At 37.6% G+C, this 27,788-nt stretch overlaps 1 protein-coding gene across 3 annotated transcripts in view; it reads left to right on the forward strand.

The window, feature by feature from the left end:
• LMBR1 (limb development membrane protein 1) overlaps window positions 1-27,788 on the forward strand; it is a 202,636-nt gene that overhangs the window by 55,944 nt on the left and 118,904 nt on the right. For 2 of the 3 annotated variants that reach the window (XM_017519518.2, XM_017519510.2), the window contains exon 4: window positions 2,890-3,029. The exons of the other annotated variant lie outside the window; for it this stretch is intronic. In XM_017519518.2, the coding sequence (XP_017375007.1) occupies window positions 2,890-3,029 (140 nt within the window). The remainder of the gene's footprint in view (window positions 1-2,889; window positions 3,030-27,788) is intronic. 3 annotated transcript variants of the gene reach the window in all.

A 27,788-nucleotide genomic window follows, 5' to 3' on the forward strand; every position in this document is an offset into this window, starting at 1 on the left:
AAAAGAGATTTATTTGGCTCACACTTCTACAGGCTGTACAAGCATGACACTACCATCTGCTTGGTTTCTGGTGAGGCCTCAGGAAGCTTTTACTCATGGTGGAAGGTGAAGGGGGATCAAGAGAAAGAGAGAAGAGGCGCCAGGTTCCTTTAAACAACCAGCTCTCTTGTGAACTAACAGAATGGGAACCCACTCATTAGTAAAGGCGCCAAGCCATTCATGAAGGATCTGCTCCTATGATCCAACACCTCCCATGAGGCAGACCCCCGCCTCCAACATTGGGGATCACATTCAACATGAGATGTGGTGGGGACAAATATCCAAGCCACATCACTGATGATGGGGGTTAAGAACAGGAGATTAGAGACTCATAATTCAAGGATCCTGGTCCTTGTTTGCTAACCGTAAGTATTTTAAAGCTTTGTGGAGTGTTAAAGTGATTTAAGGTGGTTTATTAATTCATCATCACCTTGCAAAGACACTTTACAATATGATCTATAGATACGGCTTATTTTTTTCACACTAGTTATATTCAGTGACTAGTTATAGTCAGCATCTGAGTATGTGCTGTCATCACCTTATTTAGACAAGGAGAGGTTCTGCCTTCCCAGTTGGATTAAGAAGATAGTCACAAGTGTCAGATATTTGGGAAAGCACTTGTCTTATTACTACCAGAATTAGAAAAGATGCATTACTCTGAAGATGTAATTTTTAAAAATAATGCTCCATTTTAGAAAGTGACATTTCTGAAACTATCCGTTAATTCTTAAAGGGCACTTTCTATAGTTACAAGAGCAGAGGCACTGCTACAGTTTTCTAGTTCAGGGCCCGTCACACTCCCTGCCAGGATGGAGCTCCGTCACATCACCCTCTTATGAGTAGCTGTCCTTAGAGCTACTCAAGGGCAGTCACCGGTGATGCTGTTATCTTCTGTGTATCTCCAGGGCCAGTCACAATACCTAAAGTGTAATAGGTTCTACTAGTTTTTTTGTTGTTGTTGAAAGAGCAAGCATTGTAGTTATGATGACCATATATTTAGAATTTTCTGGGCCATTTGTGACTCTAAATACTTTATTTGCCCCCGCAAGCTTACTCGTTTTGTCAAACCATAGGTACCAGATTTTGCTTTGGAAACTTTATTTGACCTTAATTGCTAGGTGTGTGGTCAGAGTATGTGGGAGCCAAGAGAAGAGAGGAAGTCATTTTGCTGAGGGGAGCAAGAAGGGAGAAGTTGAGGAATGCTTCACAGGGCAAGTGATGTTTGAGGTCTGTCTTGAAGCTCATGTGTGAGTTTCCCACGCAACTTAAAGGGTATTCTAGGGAGTGAGTAGACTGTGCAGAGGGCAAGAAGGAATCCTGAGAATCCTCTTCATGTTTGGGCCATGAGGGGGTTAAGTGAGTCTAAGTGTGTGTTGAAATGGGTCATGGTAAGAGACAAGCCTGGAAAATTATATTGGGATAGTTGTGCAGGACCTGGAATGGTGAGATTTTGGATTTGATCTTAATTTTAGCATTGAAGGAATGATAGCAATCAGGATAGCTTCCTCCCGTGACTGGAGAAGCTTCCTAGAGATCACTTGCTGGCTGGTGGCTGCCAGAGTTGGCCGCGGGCCCTGGGACAGTACTTGTCAGAGGGCTTCTCCCAGGAAACGCAGTGTCTATTCGGAAAAACTAATTCACAGAAATTCTATATCTGATTTCAATTGTATTTTTGGTATGTATTATATGGTCTACATTTTAAAATTTATCATTTATTTACTGAGCCAAGTAAATTTTTACATTTATTTTACATTTATTATTACTGAGGTTTCCTGGTAATATTTTGGGCTTTTAAGTAGGAATACACTTCTGTTGGTTGCCACAAGATGGCATTGGCCTCAAAGTTGCTCTGTGTTTTTGTGTATGTAGTATGATTTTTTTCTTGCTTTTTAAAAATAGTTCCTTATATTTATTTTTAATTTCTTCCAATATTAACTTTAATAGAACTTTAATATTCATTCTATATTCAATATTAGTGAAGTTCCTTTTTCCTTTGCCAATTTATTCTTTTAAAATCTTTTAAAAAGTTAGATGTTTGTTGTAAAAAATAAAAATGTTTCAGAAATGCATAACTGAGAAAGTGAAAGCCCCTTATAATCCCTCTTTCCTATGGGATTGTTACATATTATGCTGGATTTTTTTGTACCTCTCTTTCTCTATGCATTTTGTGGGGGCAGAGCATGTTTTACACCTATTGTCCATGCTTTTCAATTTTTTTGTTGACTTATATATTCTTCCATGTTAGTACCTATTAAAGCCATCTTATTTTTTTTTAAATGACTAAGTAACGTTTTAAATTTTAATAGTACAATATTGTTTAATAGTTTTCTATTGTTACTGTAATTTATTTAATCTTTATCCATTAAATAGATGTCAGGCCAATGGCTTTGTAAGTTTTTTTCCTCTGAAATAAATATTTTAAATTAATTTGTTTTTAATACTGGTTTCACAAGTAATTTTTTCACTTAAACAGTTGTTGCATTGCTGTTAGCATATATTGTCAAAGTTTTTAATTAAATGCAACTGTGAAAGAAATATTTAAAAGAGGAATGAACTACAATTTATTTTTTGTAAAATAAGTGAAGTACTCTCTCTTCAGCATATGGTTATCTTTTAGGTACTACTTGTTAGACTTACTGACATTTTCATGGAGTAAGGAGTTTTAGAGTTCATCTAGTTTACCTTCTAGGACCATATGTATATCATTTGTCTCCCAACTACATACATTTAATACAATTCTTAATATAATACTTTTTTGATTAAAACATTAAAGAGTTTGTATTCTTTTGATTACTTTCATGTTCCTTGCTTTTTCAGATCGCTTGTGATGATGACTCTCCTTTCTTCCAGGTTGTTTTTGAGCACGTTCACTCTTGCAGTGTCAGCTGGGGCTGTTTTGCTTTTACCCTTCTCAATTATCAGCAATGAAATCCTGCTTTCTTTTCCTCAAAACTACTATATTCAGTGGCTAAATGGCTCCCTGATTCATGGTTAGTATACATTGCCTAATATAATCACAATTAATATTTTAATTTTGTATTGCACCGTATTTTTAGGTTTTTCTTTTCTTAGTTTTCTTCATAATTTGTGACTTCCTCCAGTAAACTATTTGGGTCTTTAGTAATGTCAGAAAACCAGATTCTATTTATCATTTCTATTTTCAATTAGTTGTGAAAGACTTTTCTCTTAGTCAAGAAGCAGTTTTTATACTTACTATGTATTTTGATAAATACATTTTCATTTCAGTATTTAGCAAGAGAATTTTTGTGTATCTGAACATGTCAGAAGAACTCAACTTCCATTTAAGAACTAAAAACTGGCTGGGCATGGTGGCTCATGCCTGTAATCACAGCACTTTGGGATGCCAAGGTGGGCAGATCACCTGAGGTCAGGAGTTCGAGACCAGCCTCGCCAACATGGTGAAACCCTGTCTCTACTTAAAATACAGAAATTAGCTGGGTATGGTGGCAGGCACCTGTAATCCTAGCTACTTGGGAGGCTGAGGCAGGAGAATCACTTGAACCTGGGAGGTGGAGGTTGCAATGAGCCAGGATTACACCATTGCACTCCAGCTTGGGCAAGAAGAGTAAAACTTCATCTCAAAAAAAAAAAAAAAGAACTGAAAAACAGTAGCTGTTGTTTCCATTTTATTTATTGGCTAGTAGTTTCTTTAGTCTTTTCAAAATATATGCTAGAATGGGAAAAATACTCTATGTCAAGTACAAATAGGTACCATGATGTATTGCTTTGAAGCCTTTGGGCAAGTCACTGTCCTCTCACTGTAGTTTCCTGTTGTCTTAATAGGGATGATAAATAAAACCCAGCTTGCTGTCTTGTTTTTGGAATAGGAATGATGTATGTAAAGTAACTGTCTTTTAGTAGGCACTTAATAGGTAGTAGCTATTAAGATAGTTATTTAGGCTGTGGGGTGTTTTCTTTCTCTCTTCTTTCTGAAGAATCTTACTGTTTTTACACATCAATTCAGTGTATGTAAACTGAACTCTTGTCTCTCATAGAACATTCTATGGTGTAATTCTTTTTTGAGGAGTCCTAATTTTTTTTATTTTTCTTTTTTTCTGTTTCTTTTCATATGCTGCTTTCACAGAATATTTTTATTTTTTAATGCTTTAATTTTAATTTTTGTGAGTAAATAGTGTATATATTTATGGGCTATATGAGATATTTTGATACAGGCATGTAATGCAAAATAATCACATCAGGGTAAACAGGGTGTCCGTCACCTCAAGCATTTATCTTTTGTTAAGATTTTGTAATTATGTGTTAGAATTATAGCTCTTAGAAATGTGGATATCTTTCTTGCTCATCATGCCCTACCCCTCTCATTTTATTAGTGTTGATTTGTGTTACTAGTAACTATGTTATTATTGTTTTGTTAATGTTATTAGTTATTGGTGTTATCAGTATTAATGGTTATTTTATAATTTCTCATTTTAAGGTAAAAGTTTCTTGATAATTTTTTTTTTTTTTTTTAGTAAGAACCTTATGAGTTAATGGTAAAATGTCCTCCTTTGACAGTATTTAAGCTAAGTTGCCATTTGACCTAAAAAAAAAGTATCACAGATACATTTGTATTTGATTGTATTTGTATTTCATTAAATACAAATTTAATGAAAAGCTTTAAGGAAAAGCTTGTTTACATTAAATTTGTATTATAGGTTAGTGAATTTGGAGTTTCTGAGTTAACATAAAGAGGTGTTGAGATCTCAAATCCAAGGAAAAAAAATGGAATGACTTGCCTGTTTAGTATTGTTACAGTATATGCTGTAGTTTTTATGGTTGGCATTTTGCATTTAGAAAACATCACTGTTTTTTTTTTTTTTTTTTAGACTGGGTCTCACTCTGTTACCCAACCCTAGAGTATAGTGAAATGATCATGGCTCACTGCAGGCCCCACCTTCTGGGCCCAGGTCATCCTCCCACCTCAGCGTCCCAGGTAGCTAGGACTGAAGGTGTGTGACACCATGCCAAGCTAATTTTTGGTATTTTTGTTAGAGACGGGGTTTTGCCATGTTACCCAGGCTGGTTTTGAACTCTTGGGCTCAAGTGATCCTCCCACCTTGGCCTCCCAAAGTGCTGAGACTATAGGTGTTGCCAAAATGTCACCTGTTATGTGTAACATGTGCTTACTGGAGTTTCTGTAGAAGCCTGTGGCTCATTAGACTAATAATATATGTTCTTTCATTGCTGTTATGTTCGTGGTGCTGTAATCCAGTGGAAGGAAAGAGCAAGTTGAAATTTAAGAGGTTACTAGTTTTATGTGTAAGATGAGTACATTTCCCGTCTCCTGTTTGAGAAAGTGTAGCAGATAGTTTTTGCAGGTGATGCTACCTTAGCAATCCCTTAAGCTTTTGCTGATACTGTGGCCCCATATATGAAAAACAGCAACACCAACCACAACTTTTTTTTTTCCTGTTCATAAAAGTAGGGTGTGGTCACTATACAGAATATGGAAAATACTAAAATGTACAAACAAGAAAAAATCCACACTTCTTTTTCAGCATATGTGTGTATATATTATATATAGTATATGCAATTTATACCTTTAAAACATTTAATATTGTGTTTTCCGTACATTTTATGTTTTTTGAAATCATTTTTAGTGGCTGTACCCTGAGCCATGTATATAGCAATATATTAGCCTAGTGGTTTTCAAAGGCTATTTTGTTATTTTTAAGAGTGGAACCATTCATCCCACTAGTGACTTGCTACCTGGATTTTTTTCAGATTTGCCATAAAAAATAGCTGAGTTGTTCCTCAGGTACCAAACCCACCCTGTCCTCTTTGTGGAAACTTTCACCTAACCAGTAACTGTTGTTGAGCCTCTAGAGGATTTTTAAATTTTAATTATTATTTGGGTTTCTGACAATTTCTTTACATGAGAAAATTATTAGGCTAATGAGTATTATTGCTAAACTGTTTTCTAGAATTACTTGTTTATATTCTCTTCACAGACCATGAAGGTGCCTCTTGTTTTTAGCCATAAACTTAACAACAATGAATATTAGTGTCTTTAAAATCTATTCCATTTTCGTGGATGGAAAGGAGTTTCTCATTATTGTAATTTTAATTTAAAAAATTTTTAGTCAGATAGGACATTTTAATTTTAACTTATAAAATATAGAAAAATAATACATATGTCATTTTATAATAATAATAATAATAATTATTATTATTTTTTTGAGACAGAGTCTTGCTTTGTTGCCAGGCATCAGGCTGGAGTGCAGTGGCGCAATCTCGGCTCACTGCAATCCCTACCTCCTGGGTTCAAGCAGTTCTCCTGCCTCAGCCTCCCGGGTAGCTGAGACCACAGGTGCGCGCCACCACGCCCAGCCAATTTTTGTATTTTTTAGTAAAGACGGGGTTTCACTGTGGTCTCGATGTCTTGACCCCGTGATCTGCCCACCTCGGCCTCTCAAAGTGCTGGGATTATAGGCCATGAGCCACCGTGCCTGGCCTATTTTTATTATTATTTTTTTGTGATGGAGTCTTGCTCTGTTGCTCAGCCTGGAGTGCAGTGGAGCAATCTGGGCTCACTGCAACCTCCACCTGGGTTCAAGTGATTCTCCTGCCTCAGCCTCCCAAGTAGCTGGGATTACAGGCACCTGCCACCACATTTGGCTAATTTTCGTATTTTTAGTAGTGTTGGGGTTTCACCATGTTGACCAGGCTGGTCTCAAACTCCTGACCTCAAGTGATCTGCCCTCTGCAGCCTCCCAAAGGGCTGGGATTACAGGTGTGACACTCCAAACCCATCCCATATATAATTTTATTTGATTCATGTCCTTTGCCCTTTTTTGTGTTTGTTGCTTTTTTCATATTTATGATCTCTTTATGTGTGAACACATCAGCTTTTCATTCAATTTTTATACATGTTTTTCTGATTATTTTACTTTTTAATTTTAATTGCCTTTTTTCCTGGAATTTGAATATTTTTAATAATATTTTGCCTTTCTTTTTCTCTTTGGTGTCTCTAATTGTTTTTGGGTTTAGAAGATTGAGGTATGACAACTAGTTGTCTCAGTACCATTAATTGAATATTTATTCTTTTCTGTATTGATTTTTTTATGTTTCATTTTCAGGAAGCTAAATATTACATTAGGGTCTGTTTCTGGGCTCAGGTGCATAGGTTTTGGAGTCAGACCTGGGCTTGAATTTCAGATCTGTCTGAAACCCTGAACAACCTTGAGCAAATTGTTCACACTTTCAAAGTCTCAGTCTTTTATCTATAAAATAACCATATCAAGGCCTAGTTTATAGAACTGTTTTATGTAGTAAGTGGAATATGTATGTAGTATAAAGTAGCTAGTCTACTGCCTGGTCCAGAGTAAGCAGGGAATAAATGCTGAATTTTACTTCCCTGTTTTTTCCCTCTGGTTTGTCTGTCTATTCCTATGCCAATGCCATATTGTTTTAAAGACTATAGTTTTGTAAATTTTGCTCCTACTAGGTTTTAAAGAGTTCATATATTTTATGAAGGTTTTCATAAGCAAAGGCATATATTTTATGCGATATGGGACATGGCAATGCTGTGGAAATTTGTCACTTAATTGTTTTGTCTGTGTTAGGGAGATGTATATGCATGTTTGTGTGTTTAAAGAAATACATATTTGGTGGGACATTTGGAAAATAAATCACAGCTAGCAGATTGGGTCCTCAGCAGTGGCCGTAGCCAGGCCAGCCTTGGTGAGTATAAGTCCATGGTGCTGGGTCCGTGTGTGGTCTCCATCTCTACCATCATGGTGACTTTGTTCATGAGCCCACTGTGCAATGACAAAGATGGCTGGGGAAAGAGGCTGACTAGTATCCACAGAGCCAGTCATCCTATCCACTTAATTATTAAAATCCTCCTCTGCTGAGGTCACTCTTTGGTGAACATTCACATGGAACACAAATACTTCAACACTTTTTTTTCCCATTCAGAGAGGTTTGTTCATGTACCTCATCCCAACTTTCTTATTGCCAGTTTTCCAATTATGTTTCTTCAAGACTCTAACCATCTGGCCAAACCATTGGCCGTGGCGCACTAATTTGTAATAATCACACATTTGGCTATTTCTCCTTCCAAACAAAGTAGCAGCCAGATGTACTGCCCATAGTTCTGCCCACCAGAGAGTTTCCCTTCACTGCTGTGTTTTAGGGATGTTCCGGAAAGGGGCCGTATTGCTGCAGTTGACCACTGATGTGGGTGCCTGCATATCATGCAGTACCATCTGTAAAGCAGGCCCAGGTCTCACTCCGTCAGCTGATCTTAGGGAACTCCCCAGGAGACTGTAGGTGCAGGCTGGAAGAGAGAAGGCAGTGTAGCGGGAGTGGGGACCATAGGCATTGGGGCCACTTCTTTTTTTTTTTTTTTTTTTTGTGGCGGGGGGAGCCACTTCTTTATGTAACTCTTGCCTTTAGGGCCTACTTAGGCTCAGACACATAGCACTTCCATTTGATGAAGGAATGCTGCTGTGCACGCCCAACCAATTTTCTGGCTTGGTGGGTGAGAAAACATTCATTTCATGATGGGCAGCTCAGGTCCCATGGTAACTTGGTGGCCCATGTTTAAGCATCAATCTCTACTAAAGCTGCATAGTGGGCCAGGAGCTGTTTCTCAAAGGCAGTCGTTATCCACAAGGATGGCTGGGCGTTGCCCCAATATCCTAAGGGCCTGTGCTGCAGTTCACCTAGAGAGGAGCCTGCCAAAGGCTCCACACCGTGTGCTTCTCTGCCTCTACCCTTTCAGGCACCGTTGGATCTGCTGGGTCACATGGCCTAGGAGACAGAGCAGCCTGCACAGAGCCTGGAGCTGCTGCAGAGCCTTCTCTCATTCTGGGCTCTACTCAAAACCAGCAGCTTTTCAGGCCACTCAGTAAACTGGCTGGAGCAACACACACAAATGGGAAATGTGTTGTCTTTGAAGTCCGAAGAGGCCTGCTAGATGTTATGCCTATTTTTTGATGTAGGAGGGGCCAGATTCAACAATTTTTCCTTCACCTTAGAAAGGATATCTCCATCTACCTCACAACACTGGATGGGACCCCTAGAAATTTCACTGCGATAGAAGGCCCCTGAATTTTTGTCAGATTTATTTCCCACTTTTTGACACACAGATGTCTTACCAATAAGTTTACAGTGGTTGTTACTTCTCACTCACTAGGTCCAGTCAGCAAAATATTATCAACGTTGGGCCAGTATGATATTAATATCTTATGGAAGGAAAAGGTGATCTAGATTCCTGTGAACTAAATAATAACATAGAGCTGGAGAACCCTTGAGAGGGTTTATATACCCTTGAGGTAGGGCAGTGAAGGTGTATCGCTGGCCTTGTCAGCTGAAAGCAGACTGCTTCTGGTGGTCTTTACTAACAGGGACAGAGAAAAGCATTTGCCAGATCACTAGCTGCATACCAGATAGCAGGTGACATGTTAATTTGTTCAGAGAATGAAGCCACATCTGGTACAGCCGCTGCAATTGGACTCACTACCTAGTTACGCTTAATGATAATCTTTTGTCATTCTGCAAGCTCTGTCTGTTTTCTGCACAGACCAGGTAAGAGTTGAATGGGGGTGTAGTGGGAATCCCCACCCCTGCATCTTTCAAGTCCTTGATGGTGGCAGTAATCTCTGAAATCACTCCGAGAATGCAGTATTGGTTTTGGTGTACTGTTTTCCTATGCAGACACAGTTTTAGTAGCTCCCCCTTGGTATTTCCCACCGTAATAGCCCTCACTCCACAGGTCAGGGAATCAGTGTGGGGATTCCGCTAGCCATTCCATTCCATTGATGCCTTCTAGAAGTGAGGAGACAGCCACAGGATAGGTTCAGGGACCCGCTCTGAGTTGCGCCTGTGCTAAAATTCCATTGATTACTTGGCCTCCATAAGCCCCTACTCTGACTGAAGAGCCACAGTGAAGGTCTCCTGGAGTCAGTGTCAGTTCAGAGTCAGTGTCTAGAAGTTTACAGTCTGATTATTTCCTTTTCCTCAAAGCACAGTAATATCACTTATATTCATTTGTCAATCTGTCATTTACAGTTTTGTGACATTTATGGGATTCGGTGAGTACTCAGGAAATGTTCAGATTCCTTTAATCTCCCATGGAGCATCTATTCTAGTACTTTCATGCTGAAAGCGTTCAATAATATTTATTGATTGAAGTAATAAAAGTCATTACAATTATGTCATTAGGAATATTTTGGTAAAAGAGAATTTAATTTGAGAGAATGTAATAGCTTATCTTATAAAATTGTCAGTATGGATGTTTTTGATTGTGCCTTTAATGTGTAAATCACATGGATTAGAGGCTAGATGTGTTGATAATGCTTTTTTTGTATGTGCAGGTATATTTAGTTTGACTTAAATACAATGTTTAGGTTTTGGACACAGGTTTGAGATGTTACATGTTAACCATATTACCTTGGAATGCTCTTTGCTTTTCTGGGCAAGAATTTTATAACAAAAATAAGTAAAATATTAACCTTAGTAAACTGTGTGTCATGTAAACAAGATGTATCTCTGCCTGCAGTGAGAAAACAGTTTGAAAAATGTGATATACAAAAATGGCATTGGAGCACTGGAGTGAGGCAGAATTGATGGTGATCCTCTGGCCAGTGGATTTTGGCTGGTGGTTGTTATCACTTGTCAGCTTGATGCTGTGAGATGTGTTCCATCATTCACTCAGTGTGGACCATGACAGGACAGCAACTATAGTAGATGAAGCAGAGATGACAAATTAAAATGGTAGTGAAAATTTGTTTTGCTATAATTAAAATAGGAAAAAGGGTAAAAATGGACCGAAAAAAGAAAGTATCCACTTGTGTACATTTTCCATATCTTTTGTACTGTTAAAAAATTCATAGGAAATGTGAAACTCTCTATTTCCATAAGGTGAAGAGTAGTGATATATCTACTTCCTGGGTTTTCCTTTTGGAAAGGGTAACCTTTAGGGTGATAAAAATGTTTTGGAGTTAGGTAAAGGTGGTCAGTTTGGTACAAATGCCCCTGAACTGCTCACTTTAAAATGGCTGATTTTAAGTAATATGAGTTTAATATTAAAATAAGAGCCAAATAACAATAAAAATATGGAAGATAGGAAAATTATGGAATCAGATTGTACCCTTAAATAAAATCAGGAAATTTTGAGTTATTTTTCCCCAGTGGGGCCCCATTTTGGCTAAGCTGTCCACTCACTTATGAGTGGCATTTACAAACATTTGTAACATGATTGCCCTGTTTGAGATTGTCTGTTAAAATATAACCACAGTGAATCTGACTAGTCGCTGTAAGGACTGTGTGCTGTATTTTGATTTTTCGTCAGGAGTAGCCAATATACTGTTTGGACAACATAAAGGAAAAATGCAAAATCCATCCTTTTAAAATTCATTTTTAAGTTCCACAGAAGATCCAAAAAATCAAACTGTTAGTGTATAAGCAATTGAAGTTAAGAAAATATTACATTTATTTATGAATAGATGCTAAGTCAAAAGTAAGTCCCTAATAAATTTTAATGTACTGTCATTCACTAAATGTTACTGGTCATTTGGGCTCGAGAGTTTAGTCATTTATCATAATGTGTATCAAAATAGTTACTGGATATTGAGGTATTGTTTATAACATTAAAAACAAAAATCCTGATGTTTGGAATAGGAAATTAATTAAATATTGCCAGATGCAGTGGAGTGCTTTTTTGGCCATTATAGATGATAATTTAGGTGAGTATTTGTTGATATATAAAGATATTAGAAAAAAGTCCATATTTATGATCCAATGCCTATTTTGTAGAAACAAAAAAAGAGTACATGTGTAGGTAGCTGCACAGAAAAATATCTGGAAGGGTAAATACAAAGAGTTTAACTGTTTTTGTGGGATTATATATTTTCTTTTTTTTTTTTTTTTTTTTTTGAGACGGAGTTTCACTCTTGTTACCCAGGCTGGAGTGCAATGGCGCAATCTCAGCTCACCACAACCTCTGTCTCCTGGGTTCAGGCAATTCTCCTGCCTCAACCTCCTCAGTAGCTGGGATTACAGGCACGCGCCACCATGCCCAGCTAATTTTTGGATTTTTAGTAGAGACGGGGTTTCACCATGTTGACCAGGATGGTCTCGATCTCTTGACCTCGTGATCCACCCGCCTCGGCCTCCCAAAGTGCTGGGATTACAGGCTTGAGCCACCGCGCCCGGCCTTCTTTTTTTTTTTTTTTTTGATATTTACATTGCATTTAGTGTTTGCAGTTGTACAATGGACATATTATTTCTTTTTTAAGACAAGAGTTATATTAAGATAAAAAAATTCTACAACTCATTGGTAAATTGTTATTTATTTTTCTTCTAACTAAATAAACAGAGGCTATTCTAATTCTGAAGTTCTCTCTCTCTGTCTCTTTTAACCCCAAATCAACAGTGGTTAATAATTCTGAAGTCCTCACACTACTTGAAAACAGACTTACAGACTCTTTTAGAAGGCTTTATGCTTTGTTGGTAGAATTTAAAAAAATTGTATAAGTTACTTTTTGATAATTGGATTAGATCTTCAATTCTACTGAAATAATGGTTGAACTTTTGTCATTTTGGAAATTATTGAATATGGCTGAACTCTGATTAGTTTTTTAATTTAAATTCATGAAGGTTTTTGTCTATATGAGGAAAATGATAAATTATTTGCTCCATAGTAGCGTATATTGTATTTTGAAATATTTTGTGACTCCAGCAGATGGAGCTAGAAGTTAATGCATCCTATGGTGATCTGGAAATTTGGTCTTGTTTTGTTTTATTTTAAACCACGATTAAATAACTTTAAATTCAAGTACCTCTTCTGGGGATGAGCACTGGATATCTTTCAAATAGGTTGCCATTATACTGTGGCTGAATTTTTAGGTTTTTACTACTATATGGAAGTATAAATTTTTACCTTTCTAAAGCAGACAGATTTGATTAATATTTATCTTACAAATTAATAATGAAATAATGTATAATGAAATATATGCATTGGCCCTAAAAGTAATTTTAAAAAATGATTTATCAAAATTATAGTATATTAAGGAATATGTATGTGTATATGTTGATGCATATTTATAAAATGTTAGAAATTTACTAATCTTTGCAAAATTGCCAAGAATATAATCACTACTTAGCAATATATGTTAGATACAATTTTATATCTATGTATTAGATGTTCTTCTCATAGTATTTATACTTTCTTATAATTGCAAATTTTATTATTAGATTAACATAAGCTGTGTCTGAAATTCTCACATTTATTTATTTGAGACCAGCCTGAACAACATGGAGAACCCGTTTCCCTATGTTCAGGCTGGTCTCAAATGCCCGACCTCAGGTGATCTGCCTGTCTCGGCCTTCCAAAGTGCTGGGATTACAGGTGTGAGCCACCGTGTCCGGCCTTGACCATTTTTATGATGTTGAGACAGGGCAGAGAAGAGGCACTGACATTTGTTTAACATTTTGGGTGTTAAGTTAATATTAAGTTAAAATATTAAGTGAGTAAACTTGATATTTTGCATTTAATTATTTAGATTGAAAAAAGCTGGTTGAGCAGCACATGAAAAAGGCATCTACATTTCTTGACAAACTAAATTAACTTGTATTTGGAACTCTTCTGGATTCAGGGTGTGAATCATTTTCTTCTGTTGTCTAACAGACATTGCTGCTTATTTGATCTGCTGATAAAGATTTCTTTACCCCGTCTTCTGTCTCGGCTAAAATACAAATGTTAGCCTGTGTGATGGTGCACATCTGTAATCCCAGATACTTGGGAGATTGAGGCACAAGAATCGCTTGAACCTAGGAGGGAGAAGTGGCAGTGAGCCAAGATTGCACCACTGTATTCCAGCCTGAGCAACAGAATGAGGCTCTATCTCTGAAAAAAAAAAAAAAGAAAAAAGAAAGAAAAAAGATTTTTTCATTTAGCTTTTGATAAACTATCTTTGTTTTAAATAAGTGTATTGGTTTGTCAGAATAGATACCTTTTACTGACTTGGGAGCATTTGCTGCCTAGGGCAAAGTTTTATTTTTTTAACTTTGACATCCAGAGAATTTCAATTTTACTGTATAAAAGGGACGTGTGTGATTAGAAGGATAAATTCTGGAAGCATGTATGTTTATAGATCAATAACAATAAAAACAGTCTCCTTTTATACTTCAGAATTTATCTTTCTAATCACACATGTCCCTTTCATACAGTAAAACTCAAATCTTTCTCGGGATGTCAAAAGTTAAAAATCGGTTTTAAACTTTTTTTCTTCTGAATATGAAAGCATAGTGGACCCTTAGCCTTCAAGGATGTATATCCATGATTACAACAATGTGAGAGCAATGTTTGAGGCTCCCTAACACGTGGTAATTTGTAATTTTGCTGAGGCTAAAATCTAAATTGTGCACTCAGAGAGACTGGTAAATAAAGTGAGCCACATGGCTAATGAGTGAGCCTAGTCCAGCATCCCCATCTCAGTTTAGCTTTGTTATTTTCTGCCCTTTTTGTTTATTTTGTGGGGAAAATTATATGATACAGAGATATGGAGAAATTTGAGTTTCGCGAAGGTGTTTAAATGTATACTTTGCAAATTTTAGAGGACTTTATATGCTTCTTATAGAAAGAATATCCAGAAAAAAAAATTACCCACAATTATGCTATATTTTTATATTGTTAATTAGTTGGTATATTTATTTGCAATTGATTTTCTATGCCTAGTTTTTGTCATTGTCATTAAAAAATATTTTCAATGTCACCTATATATATAGGTTTTGCTGGTTAAATTTTTTTGGTGAAAATGAGAAATAATTCTTTAAGGAAAGGGTTGAGAGCGAATTTTAGCTGTAACTCGCATCATTTTATTGCCTTTATAGGGTCTAAATGCTGGTATAGGAGAGAACTTTTTAGTTTCTTTGTTCCTTTTTTTTTTTTTTTTTTTTTAGACGGAGTTTTGCTCTTGTTGTACCGGTGGGGTTTCTCCATGTTGTTCAGGCTGGTCTCGAACTCCAGACCTCAGGTGATCCGCCTGCCTCGGCCTCTCAAAGTGCTGGGATTACAGGCATGAGCCACTGCGTCCGGTCTTGTACCAATTTTGTGATGTTGAGACAGGGCAGGGAAGAGGCACTGACATTTGTTTAACATTTTGGGTGTTAATTTATCTTCTGTTCTTCGTAAGAGGCCTGTGAGTTATAGCCTATTGTATACCTAAGGAAACTGAGTGACAGAGTTGCAGTCCCTCTTCAAGCTCGTATATTTGTGATAGGTGCAAATCCAGGCTTGTTAGATGATGTAAAGTGCTACTCATTTAGCTATCTGCCATGAGAACTGGTGAAGTTTTTAAAATCACAAATTGTGTGAATACCTTGATTTTTGTTAGAGTACTTTATAGTACACTAAGTTGATAGAGTATATTCAATATTTTATTGAAGTTAGATTTTTAAAAACCTTTCTGTAGTTGAAAGATGTCTTGGTGTTTTAAGAAGCCTTGACTGTACATGTACACACCCACATGTAAACAACTGAGGAAACAATTGCAGACATGTTTGTTCCCTTTTACAAAACTGATCACAGGCTCAGTTAAGCATTTTGTTTTATGTTGATGGATAGAATTAATGGAATATCATATTCATTATTTCCTTTAGTAAAATCTTGTTAAACTGGTACATTATTTTTGTCAGATAATATTAAGGAAATTAAAAACATTGTTCGTTTTTCACCCAGAATGTTAAGTAGGAGACATCATCAGTAATGTAGAAAGAGCAGCAGACCTGGGATCTGATTCCAGGGCTGCCGTTTGTAAGTTACGAAATTTGTGAGGAATTTATTGAGTCTCATTTAAGAAAACGTTCTTAGGTTCTCTTCTGCTCTGTACCTTTCTCTTGGTGTACTAAAATAAGAGCAAGCTTTTATTTATTTTGAACAAATTTTAATTTTAGATTCTTAGAATTGTATCAGTTCTGCTTAAGTATTGAAATAAATATGTATTTTAGTTCATTAGAAACAGGACAGAGGTTATTTCAATCTAAAACAATTCTTTGGAGAAGATAAAAAAAACTAGTACCTTTTTTCCTTCAAGTGATGGTGTTTCTTCTGAATGTGAATTGAAAGTGTAAAGGAGCTTAACCAAGCGAGGCATTGCAATTATTTCATTATTATGTTTAAAATTTTCTAACACAACATCATTTGACTAGACTTTATTTTCTAAATGTATCGAAGAACATAGAGAAAGAGTGTGGAAAAGGAGAAAAAGAGTAAGCTTGATGATATTGGTGAAGTACCCTGGAGTCCCATTGTAGCAATGTATACTGGAATAGTTAAGTTTTAGGAATTTGGGGCAAGAGAATGAAGAGGATGGATATTTCACAGTAGGGAGCAATATTCCATCTAATAAGAGAAAACTAAGACATAGGAGTTGAGGCTTATTCTTTTAGTAATAAACAGATTTTGTTTTGTTGTTGAGTTGTATGTTGAAAGAATTAAACAAAGGGCAAGGATATCAGTAAGTATATAGGGAGGTCAGCTTGAAATACAGTAGGTAACTACAGTTTTAAAACATTTTCTATGATCAACAAATCCATTAGGATAGCTAGTGGGTAAAGTATAAGCATGTTGTTGCTGTTTTATACCCAGAGCTTTTCCTGTATTATTGAGAACTAAGGCTCAGACGTGGGAGTATGAAAAATTAGGCCATGCATGGTAAGCCTGTAATCCCAACATTTTGGGAGGCCAAGGTGGGAGGATTGCCTGACGCCAGTTCAAGACCAGCCTGGGCAACAAAGTGAGACCCTGTATCTATAAAAAACAAAAGCCAATATTCAAGTGTTGGTAGAAAAATACTTTAAACGCTTAATAGTCTGACTAAAGTGGAGTAAGGGGAACTGGACATACAGTATACCCTCCCACCTGAAATAACTAGGTTTTTGAGAAATGACAGGCAAAGAAGGACAGTAATCTCCAGAGATGGAAGACAAACTGTCAAGGTCTGCCTCGACAGAGTTTCCAGACTGCAGTACAGAGAGGGAGAACCCAGGTGGAGCTGAGCAGTATTCTGGGTTGAGAATCCAGGAGTTTTGAGAGACCGAGGCGGGGCTGGAGTTTACCAGGCAGAGTACTGGGAAGGAGAGGGCTGCACAGCGAAGCATCTGGTTTTACACTGCTGGGTAGAATTAATGTGATATCATTTTCTCAGTTCAAACATTTCCCGTAGGAAAACTTTACTAAACTGATGTTCTGTTTCTGGTAAATGAAGGCCGTCCGTGTAGTCTCATAGGCTGAAATCAAGGTGTTTGTAGGGTTGCCTTCCTCAGTGGAAGCTCTGGGAAAGCATTTGCTTTCCGACTGTTGGCTGAATTTGTTTCTTTGTAGTTTTATGACTGAGGCCCTCATTTCCTTCCTACCTGTCTGTCAGTCAGGTGCCAGCCTTTGTTTCTAGAGGCTTCTTGCCTCATTTATCTTCTCTTCCACGTGATCGCCACCAACAAAGGTGGGTCAGGTTCTTCTCTGACTTCCCTTCTGCTGCATCTCTCTGACTCCAGCTAAGGAGAAATTTCCCTGCACTCTTGTGTTTTCTTTCTCTCTCTCCGTGTGTGTGTGTGTGTGTGTGTGTGTGTGTGTGTGTGTGTGTGTTTAAAAATCACATGAAAGGCTCATGTGGTTAGATTCTGCCCACCTGGATAATCCCAAATGGTCTTGCTATCCTCCTATTTTAAGGTCCATAACCTTAATTATATCTGCAAAGTCCTTAGGTTCACTCAGAACATCAGGATGTGAACTTATTTGGAAATACAGTCTTTGTAGACATAATTAGTGAAGATGAAGTCATCTTAGATTAGTGAAGACCCAAGTCCAAAGACTGGTTTCCCCCCTAAAAACATAAAGTAGAGACACAGACACACAGGGAAGAAGGCCCTGTGAAGACAGAGGCTTAGAGTGGAATAATGAATCAACAAGCCCAGGAATGCCAAATGCAGAGAGAAGGAAGGGTTGTTCTTCCCTAGAGCCTTTGGAAAGAGCATGGTCCTGCTGACACCTTGCTTTCAGACATCTAGTTCCTGGAACTGTAAGAGAATAGATTTCTTTTGCCTGAAGCCATTCAGGCTGTGGTGCTTCATTACAGCAGTCCCAGAAAACCAGCACACCATGCAATATATTCACAGAAGTCTGGGGATTAAGGCATGGGGATCCTGCCCACTGTGCCTACCCCGAGTCTGCAACTGAGACCCCAGAATTAGTAGATGAATACATGAAAACATTTCTTACCACTGTATTCATATGTTCCAGAAACTTGGAGGAAATGTTGAACATACCGAGATGTAAAAGTTGTTAAAAAAAAAAAAAAAAACAACCAAACTTCTAGTGATGAAAACTATAGCATGTGATGTGAAGGTATATGAAACAGTAGATTAATAGCCGATTAGACATTGCGGGAGATTAATGAATTTGAGGGCATAGCTATAGAAAACTATTCAAAAGTGGGCCAGGCGTGGTGGCTTACTCCTGTAATCCTAACACTTTGGGAGGCCAAGGTGGGCGGATCACCTGAAGTCAGGAGTTCAAGACCAGCCTGGCCAACTTGGCAAAACCCCATCTCTTCTAAAAATACAAAAATTAGTTGGGCGTGGTGGCGCATGCCTGTAGTCCCAACTACTCGGGAGGCTGAGGCAGGAGAATTGCTTGAACCCAGGAGACGGAAGTTGTAGAGCCAAGATCATGGCACTGCACTCTAGCCTGGGCAACAGAGAGAGACTCCATTTAAAAAAACAAACAAACAATTTAAATGTGAAACAGATTTAAAAAATGGCTGAAAAGTGACAATAGTGCTATAGTTTGGATGTTTATTCCCCCATACCACATGTTGAAGTTTGACTCCCAGGGTCAGGCACCATGGTTCACACCAGTATTCCCAGCACTTTGGGAGGCCTACGCGGGTAGATCACTTGAGGCCAGGAGTTCAAGACCAGCCTGGCCAACATGATGAAACCCCGTCTCTACTAAAAATACAAAAATTGGCCAGTCGTGGTGTCACATGCCTGTAATCCTAGCCACTTGGGAGGCTGAGGCAAGAGAATAACTTGAACTTGGGAGGTGGAGGTTATAGTGAGCTGAGATTGTACCATTGCGCTTTAGCCTGGGGGACAAAGGAAGACATCATCTCAGAAAAAAAAAAAAAAGAGAAATTTGATCCCCAGTGTTGAGGTCCATCTAGTGGAGGTGTTTGGGCCAGTGGGGCAGATCTCCATGAATAGATGATTCCCTACTGGGAGGTAGGGTGAGTGAGTTCTTTATTCTCAAAGAGCTGGTTGTTAAGAGTCTGGCACCATCCCCGCTCCATTGCTTCCTCTCTTCTCCTGTGATCTCTGCATATGCCAGCTCCCCTTTGTGTTTCACCATGAATGGAAGCAGCTTGAGGCCCTCATCAGAGCAGATGTTGACAGCAAGCTTCTTGTACAACCTGTAGAGCTGTGAGGCAAATAAACCACTTTTCTTTATAAATTACGCAGCCTCAAGTATTCCTTGATGGCAATGCAAAATGGGCTAACACACGGGGTATCACTGAAGTAGTTAGTGTTTCTAAAGGTGGGGAGTTAAGAAAAAATGTTTGAAAAGTTAATGATAGAAAAATTCCAAAACTGATGAGAACTGTAAGTACAAGACACATGAAGAAAACTGTACCAAAGCACATAATGTGATTGCTCAAAATCAGGGATAAAGAGGAAATCTTAAATGCATCCACAAAAAGAGACACATTAAGTACAGAGGAGCAATAATAAGAATCACAACGTGTTTCTAGTGGGAAACAGTGCAAGCCAGATGACAGTGTGAAAGTGTAGCATAGTCAGCCCTCAGGATCCGTGGGTTCAACCAACCATGGGTCACAAATACTTGAGAAAAAGATGGTTGTGTTTGTAGTGAGCGTGTACAGACTTCTTTCTTCTTAGTCTCTAAATAATATAGTACATAGATTTACACTGTATTAGGTATTATAAGCAGCCTGTGGATGATTCAAAGTGTATAGGAGGATGTGCATAGGTTGTATGCAAATACCGCGCCATTTTATATAAGGGACTTGAGCATCTGTGGATTTTAGTATCTGTGGGAGGTCTTGGAACCAATCCCTCCATAGACACTGAGGGAGGATTGTACTAAAAGAAAACATCCCAGCCAATCTAGTTCTATACACAGTGAAAATGTTTTTCAAAACAAAGTCAAGATAATGACAGTGTCAGATACACAAAAGATAAAATTTCATCACCAGCAGAGCTGTACGTTAAAAAATGTTAAAAGTTGTCCTTCATGCAGTAGGAATTTGGTAGGAGATAGATGTCTAGGAACTGTGAGCTAAACAAACCTGAGCGATTATGTCTTAACTCATCTCCTAGCTCTACAAAATGAATTGAAGAGCACTAGAAGCGGCATTTTTATAGGTAAATAGAAAAGCTTTTAAAAATCATATATCTTTAGAAAAGATAATTGGCTGTTTAAAAAACTAACAATGTATTATGAGTTTTACTGTATGTGTACAAGTAAATTATGTGACAACAATAATTTAACACAGGAGGAAAGCCATGGAAGTACACTGTTGTAAAGTTCTCATGCTCTACTTGAAGTGTTATCTTTTTTTTTTTTTTCAGTGACGACAAGTTTTATTAAGAAAGTAAAGGAATGAAAGAATGGCTACTCCACAGGCAGAGCAGCCTATAAAATCGTCTGAAGGCAGACTGTGGTAATTAAAAGGCACATATGATAAACCTGAAGACAAACCAGAAATAGCCCAACAAGCTATAGTGAATAAATAAAGGAAATAAAATAGAATCATAAAAAATACTTAATCTATGGGAAGGGAAGCCAACACACAGGGCAAATAGAAAACAAAAACCAAGTTGATAGATTGAAGCCTAACCTTATCAATAATTACTTTAAACGTAGTGTTCTAAACACTACAACTAAAAGGCAGAGATTATGAAATTGAACATAAAAGAAAGAATGAAGCATATCTGCTTGCAAGATACCCACTGTAAAGACAAAACTAGGTTAACGGCAGTAGGAAGAAAAAGATATACCATGCTAATTCTAATCAGAGGAAAGTTGGAGTGGCTATATGATTATCAGACAAGGGCAGAGAACATTACCAGTCATAAAGAAGATCATTTCATAATGTTAAAGGGGCTTGTTCACCCGAAGAGCCTAGTGATGCTATCTGCCTAATGACATAGCTGTTAAGTACATGAAGCAAAATAGATAGAAAGTATAGTCAGATCCATGATTACATTCAGATATTTCAATACCCCTCTTTCAATAATTGATAGAACATAAAGAATAAACAGGATATAGAAGATTTGAATCATTCTATCAACTGACTTGACCTAATTAGCATTTATAGAACACTCCACCCAACAATAGAATACATATTTTTTTTTCCAGTACTATGGGGACATTTACCAAGAGAGATCACATTCTTTGCTATAAAATAAGTCTCAATACATTTAGAAGGATTTCAAGTCATACAAGATAGGCTCTGTAAGGACAATGAAATTAAGTGATAAATGTCAGAAGACTTACATAGAAACAATCTAGAAAATCCTGGAGTATTTGGTAATTAGTCACATACTTTACAGTAACTCAAAGAACAATCAAAAGAAAAAGTTTAAAGTGCTTTGAATTGAATGAAAATGAAAAAGCATTTTAATATTTGTGGTATGTATCTGAAATTTTTATAGGTAAATTTATAGCAAGAAATACCTGTGTTACAATAGAAAAAAGGTCTCAAATCAGTATCAACAAATGGGACATTTTTTAAAAGTCGTGAGAGAAGAAACCAATGAAATAGAACACAGAGAAAATCACTGAGAACAGTAAAATTGATAAGCAATGCCAGACCGATCAGCAAAAAAGAAGAGATTAATTGTTAGTTTTAGGAATGAGAGAGGTGACAGCACTATACATTGTACAGTGATTAAAAGGATAATAATGGCGTTTTATTTATTTATTTATTTATTTTTGAGACGGAGTCTCACTTTGTCACTCAAGCTGGAGTACAGTGGCGTGATAGCAGCTCACTGCAACTTCTGTCCCCGGGTTCAAGCAATTCTCCTGCCTCAGCCTCCCGAGTAGCTGGGATTACAGGCGCCTGCCACTGTGCCTGGCTAATTTTTTTGTATGTTTAGTAGAGACGGGGTTTCATCATTTTGGCCAGGCTGGTCTTAAACTCCTGACCTCATGATCCTCCCACCTTGGCCTCCCAAAGTGCTGGGATTATAGGTTGAGCCACCACACCTGGCCAATAATGGCATGTTATAAACACCTTTATGCCAACAAATTCAACAACTTAGATAAATGGACAAATTTCCTCAAAAGGTGAAAACCATTAAAGCCATCTCAAGTATTCTGGGAATGTTAGGAACATTGTCACAAATAAAGCTTTAGGCCAAGGGGATTTATTGTCAGTTCTATATATTTAAGGAAGAAATAATAGCAGTTCTGCACAGGCTCCTCCAGAAAATTGGTGTGGGAATATTTTCTAATTCATTGAGGCCAGCATTACCCTGATATCAAAACCAGACAGACAGTACATGAAAACCGAAAACTTTGTTAGCTGTAACAAATGTTCAGAGGCAGATAACTGCAATATTTCATCTTATGTTTTTCAGAGAATAGAAAAATAGAAACCAGTCTAAATTATTTTAAAACTAATATAATAGTACTATTGGATAAATTACAATCATAATCATAAGCATAGAATCAGCAGAATAAGCTTAAAATTCATAGAAATAAACATATTATGACCATGTTGGATATTCTTCAGAGATTTTGCAGTTGGTTCAATGTAAAATAAAAAATTCATACAATTAAAAAAAAAAAAGAAAACTGAAAACTGCAGACCATTGTCACAAACATAGATGCTTAAGTTCTAAATAAAATTTTAGCAAATCAAATATAATACTGTATAAAAAGGATAATAATACATCATGACTTTTGCAAAGCCAATCCATGTGACTTGATTAACACTATAGAAAAAAGTCATATAGTTGTCACAATACGTGCGGAAAAAGCATATGGCAGAATTCAGTATCCGTTTCTGATACAATCTCTCAGTGAAGTAGGCCTTAGAGGGGATGTTCTCATCCCCTTTAAAATGCATCAGGCCAGGTGTGGTGGCTCACACCTGTAATCCCAGTGCTGTGGGAAGCCAAGGCAGGTGGATCACCTGAGGTCAGGAGTCCGAGACCAGCCTAACCAATATGGTGAAACCCTGTCTCTACTAAAAATACAAAACTTAGCCATGTGAGGTTGTGTGTACCTGTAGTCTCAGCTACTTGGGAAGCTGAGACAGGAGAATTGTTTGAACTTGGGAGGTGGAGGTTGCAGTGAGCTGAGAGGTTGCGCCGTTTCACTCCAGCCTGGGCGACAGAGAGAGACTCTGCCTAAAAAAAAAAAAAAAGCATCTATGAAAAGCCTACAGGTAACATCATACTTAATGGTGAAAGAATGAATGTTTGCCCCTGATATCAGGAACAGGGCAAGGACATCTGTTCTTACCACTTCCATTGAACATTTTAGAGGTTTTTTTTAATTTTTATTTTTTGCCACTTCACAGTTCTTACATGACTGACACATTTTGGAGGTTTTTTTTTTTTTAAGAAGTCACTGAAGTTGGAAAGGAAAAAGTAAAACTGTATTTCACAGATGATAGTTTCTGTGCAAAAATTCTGATGGAATCTGTTATAAAAAAACTATTAGATGACATTTTGGGCTGGATGTTTAAAAAAAAAAAGGCTATTAGAACCAATAAGTAAACTTTGCACAGTTGCAGGATAGAAGATCAAAATCCAATTGTATTTCTATATACTGGCAATTAATAATTGGAAATTGAATTTACAACTCAATATCACTTATATGCAGTAGCATCAAAAATATGAAATACTTAGGGGTGTGTGAGACTTCAGTACTGTAAACTCGAAGACATTGTTAAGAGAAATTCAAGTACCACAATAAGTGGAGACAGATACTGTGTTCATCGATTAGAAGATGCTTGTCTTTATCAGTTTGGGCTGCTATAACAGAATACCATAGACTGGGTGGCTTACGAAACAAATATTTTTTACAGTTCTGGAGGCTGAAAGTCCCATATCAAGGTGCCACCATGGTTAGCTTCTTGATGAAGACCCTACTTCTGGTTCTTGGATGGTAGTCTCCTTGCATCATCCTTCATTGCTGAGAGCAGAGAGAAAGAAAGCAAGCTCTCCTCTGTCTCCTCTTATAGAGGCACCATCCCATCATGAGGATTGCCCCCTTGTGACCTAACTGCCTCCCATGGGCTCCCATCTCTAGCGACCTTAATGCTGAGGAGTAGGGTTCCAATTTGAATTTGGGGGTGGGGACAGAAGCATTCAGTGTGTAACAGCAATATTAAGATGTCATTTCTCCCCAAATTGATCTATAGATTCAACACCATGCCAGTCAAGATTCAAGCACACTTTGTAAAAATTGACAAGCTGATATAAAATTCAGATGGAAATTCTGTGGACTTAGAATAGCCTAAACAACTTTGACAGATAACTAAGAGGATTGATTATCTGACTTAAAGACTTTTTTTTTAAAGCTACAGTAAATCCCAGCTTTGGGAGGCTGAGGCAGGCGGTTACTTGAGATCAGGAGTTCTGGCCAACATGGTGAAACCCCATCTCTACCAAAAATACAAAAATTAACCAGTATGATGGCACCCTCCCATAATCCCAGCTATTTGGGAAGCTGAGGCAGGAGAATCACTTGAACCTGGGAGGTGGAGGTTGCAGTGAACTGAGGTGCACCATTGCACTCCAGCCTGGTGTCAGAGCAAGACTCCGTCTCAAAAAAAAAAAAAAAAAAAAAAAATGTGTGGTGTTAGCATAAAGATAAACAGATCAAATCAGTAGAATAGAGTGTCCAGGAGTAGATCCAAACATATATTGTCAATTGATTTTTTGACAGAGGTGCCAAGGGAATTTAGCGGGAAGATAATTATGTTTTAAACAAATGATGTGAGAACAATTGGTTAATTATAGGCAAAAACTGAACTTCAGTCCACACCTAGCACCATTTGCAAAATGTAACTCAAGGGATCACAGGCTTAAATGTAAATCCTAAAACTATAAAACTTGTAGAAGAAAACATAGGAGAAAGTCTTTGTAACATTGAACTAGGCCATAATTTCTTGGGTAGGATAAAAAAAGCACAATCTATAAAAGAAAAAAATTGGTAAGTTGGACTTCTAATAAATTTTGTTCTTTAAAAATGTTGATAAGAGAATAAAGAGAGTCTACAGACTGGGAGAAAATATTCACAAATCATGTACCTGATAAAAGACCCATATTCAGAGCATATAAAGAACTTGCTAAACTCAGTCATTAAAAAAAAGAAACGAAAAAATGGGCAACAGATTTTAAGAGACACTTAGCTAAAAAAGACATAAATGGATGGCAAATAAGCTCATGAACAGATGTTCACATCACTACTAGAGAAATGCAAATCAAAACAGCAATAAGATATCACTGCACCTGCCAGAATGGTTAAAATATTATTTTTGGTGAAAATGTGGATGAACTTGATCTCTGCTGGTGAGAGACTGTAAAATACAACCACTTTTGACAACATTTGGCATTTTCTTAAAATGTTAAACATGTATCTATTATATGACCTAAAATATTTCCCAAAAGAAATGATTGCATAAATCCACACAGACTTGTACATGAGCATTTATGACTGATTTATTTGTAATAGCCTCAAATTGGGAACAACATAGATAAATTGTTTGCAGGTGAATGGATGCAATCCAATAGCGATTCAATCTAATCTCAAAATAGTTGTGCTAGATAACGGAAGCCAGATAAAAACAAGAGCATATATCACACAATCCATTTGTATAATGTTCTAGAAATCCATCTTTTCTAAAGTGCAGAGGCAGTCGCTGACTAGGTATCTGGGGCCGGTGGGGAGTGGCAGGAGGTAGGGATTATAAAAGGGTATGAGAAAATTTGGGGGTGATGGATGTGTTTATGTTCATTAGCTTAATTGTGGTGATGGTGTCATTGGTGCATGCTCATGACAAAACTTATCAAATGGTATACTCTGTGTAGTTTATGTAGCTCAATAAGGCTGTTAATATTTCTTATTTTTGTATATGTTATGGTTTTGTTCATTTTGTACTGACAATTGAGAATTCTAAGACTACTTCAGTTCAGCCTGTGACCCTTTTTCCTGAGAGGGTCTTTTCCTGTTAACATTTTGCTATATGGATTGTAATATTGTTTGTTTATGGAACCCATTTGTATTGATTCCTCAGCACTTTAGCAGACATTGGGAAATCAAAAATGAGGAGAAATATATTTATGCCTCATGGACCTTTGATCTAGGGTTTATAATGATACATTTACAAGCATCTCTAAAGAATATAAGAAGTTTAGGGGCCAGGTGCGGTAGTTCACGCCTGTAATCCCAGCACTTTGGGAGGCTGAGGCGGGTGGATCACCTGAGGTCAGGAGTTCAAGACCAGCCTGGCTAACATGGCGACACCCCATCTCCACTAAAAATACAAAAATTAGCCTGGCATAGTGGTGTGTGCCTGTAATCCCAGGTACTCAGGAGACTGCGAGGAGAATCGCTTGAACCTGGGAGGCAGAGGTTGCGGTGAGCTGAGATCGTGCCATTGCACTGCTGCCTGGGTGACAGAGTGAGACTCCATCTCAAAAGAAAAAAAAAATAGTTGTTTAGGAAGTGGGGGAATTTATATTGCCTAAAAACATTATAGTATATTAGAAGGAATGGCTTAACTTTTTCTTGCTGTGGGACAAGGGCACATCTCTGAACCTGAAGGCTGTAAAAAGGAGGACCTACCTTGTCATAAAATGTTAAGGTGGCACCTGGCTGAGTGCAGTGGCTCACACCTGTAATCCCAGCACTTTGGGAGGCTGAGGTGAGTGGACTGCTTGAGCCCAGGAGTTCAAGACCAGACCGGATGACGTGGCGGAACCTCATTTCCACAGAGAATACAAAAATCAGCCCGGCATGGTGGCATGCGCCTATAGTTTCAGCTACTTGGTAGGCTAAGGCAGGAGGATCACCTGAGCCTAGGAAATCAAGGCTGCAGTGAGCCATGATTGCACCTGGGCCTGGGCCACAGAGTGAGACCCAGTCTCAGAGAAAAAGGTAGCGCCTTAATGCATCCAGAACAACGCCTGCTATGTTACATACCTAACAATTACAGGCATATCTTGGAGTTACTGCAAGTTGGTTCCTATCTATTGCATTGAAGCAAATGTGGCAATAAAGTGAGTCACAAAATTTTTGGTTTCCCAGTGCATATAAAAATTATACTTACACTGTAAAGTAATCTGTTAAGTGTGCAATAGCAATATGTGTACATGCCTTTATTGCTAAAAAATGGTAACAATTATCTGAGCCTTCAGCGAGTTGTAATCTTTTTGCTGGTGGAGGTCTTGCATTGATTTTGCCAAAGATTGGGGTGACTGTGGCAATTTCTTAAAATAAGACAACAGTGTAGTTTGCCATATTGATTGACTCTTGCTTTCACAAAAGATTTCTCTGTAGTATGTGATGCTGTTTGACAGCATTTTACTCACAGTAGAAGTTCTTTCAAAATTGGTGTCAAGTAAGTTTGTGATATTCTAAATCCTTTATTGTCATTTCCACAGTGTTCACAGCATCTTCAGCAGGGTAGCCTCCATCTCAAGAAACCACTTTCTTTTCTCATCCCTAAGAAGCAGCT

The sequence above is a fragment of the Cebus imitator genome, unplaced genomic scaffold (genome assembly GCF_001604975.1).
Source record: "Cebus imitator isolate Cc_AM_T3 unplaced genomic scaffold, Cebus_imitator-1.0 Scaffold20, whole genome shotgun sequence".
NCBI classification, from domain to species: domain Eukaryota; kingdom Metazoa; phylum Chordata; class Mammalia; order Primates; family Cebidae; genus Cebus; species Cebus imitator.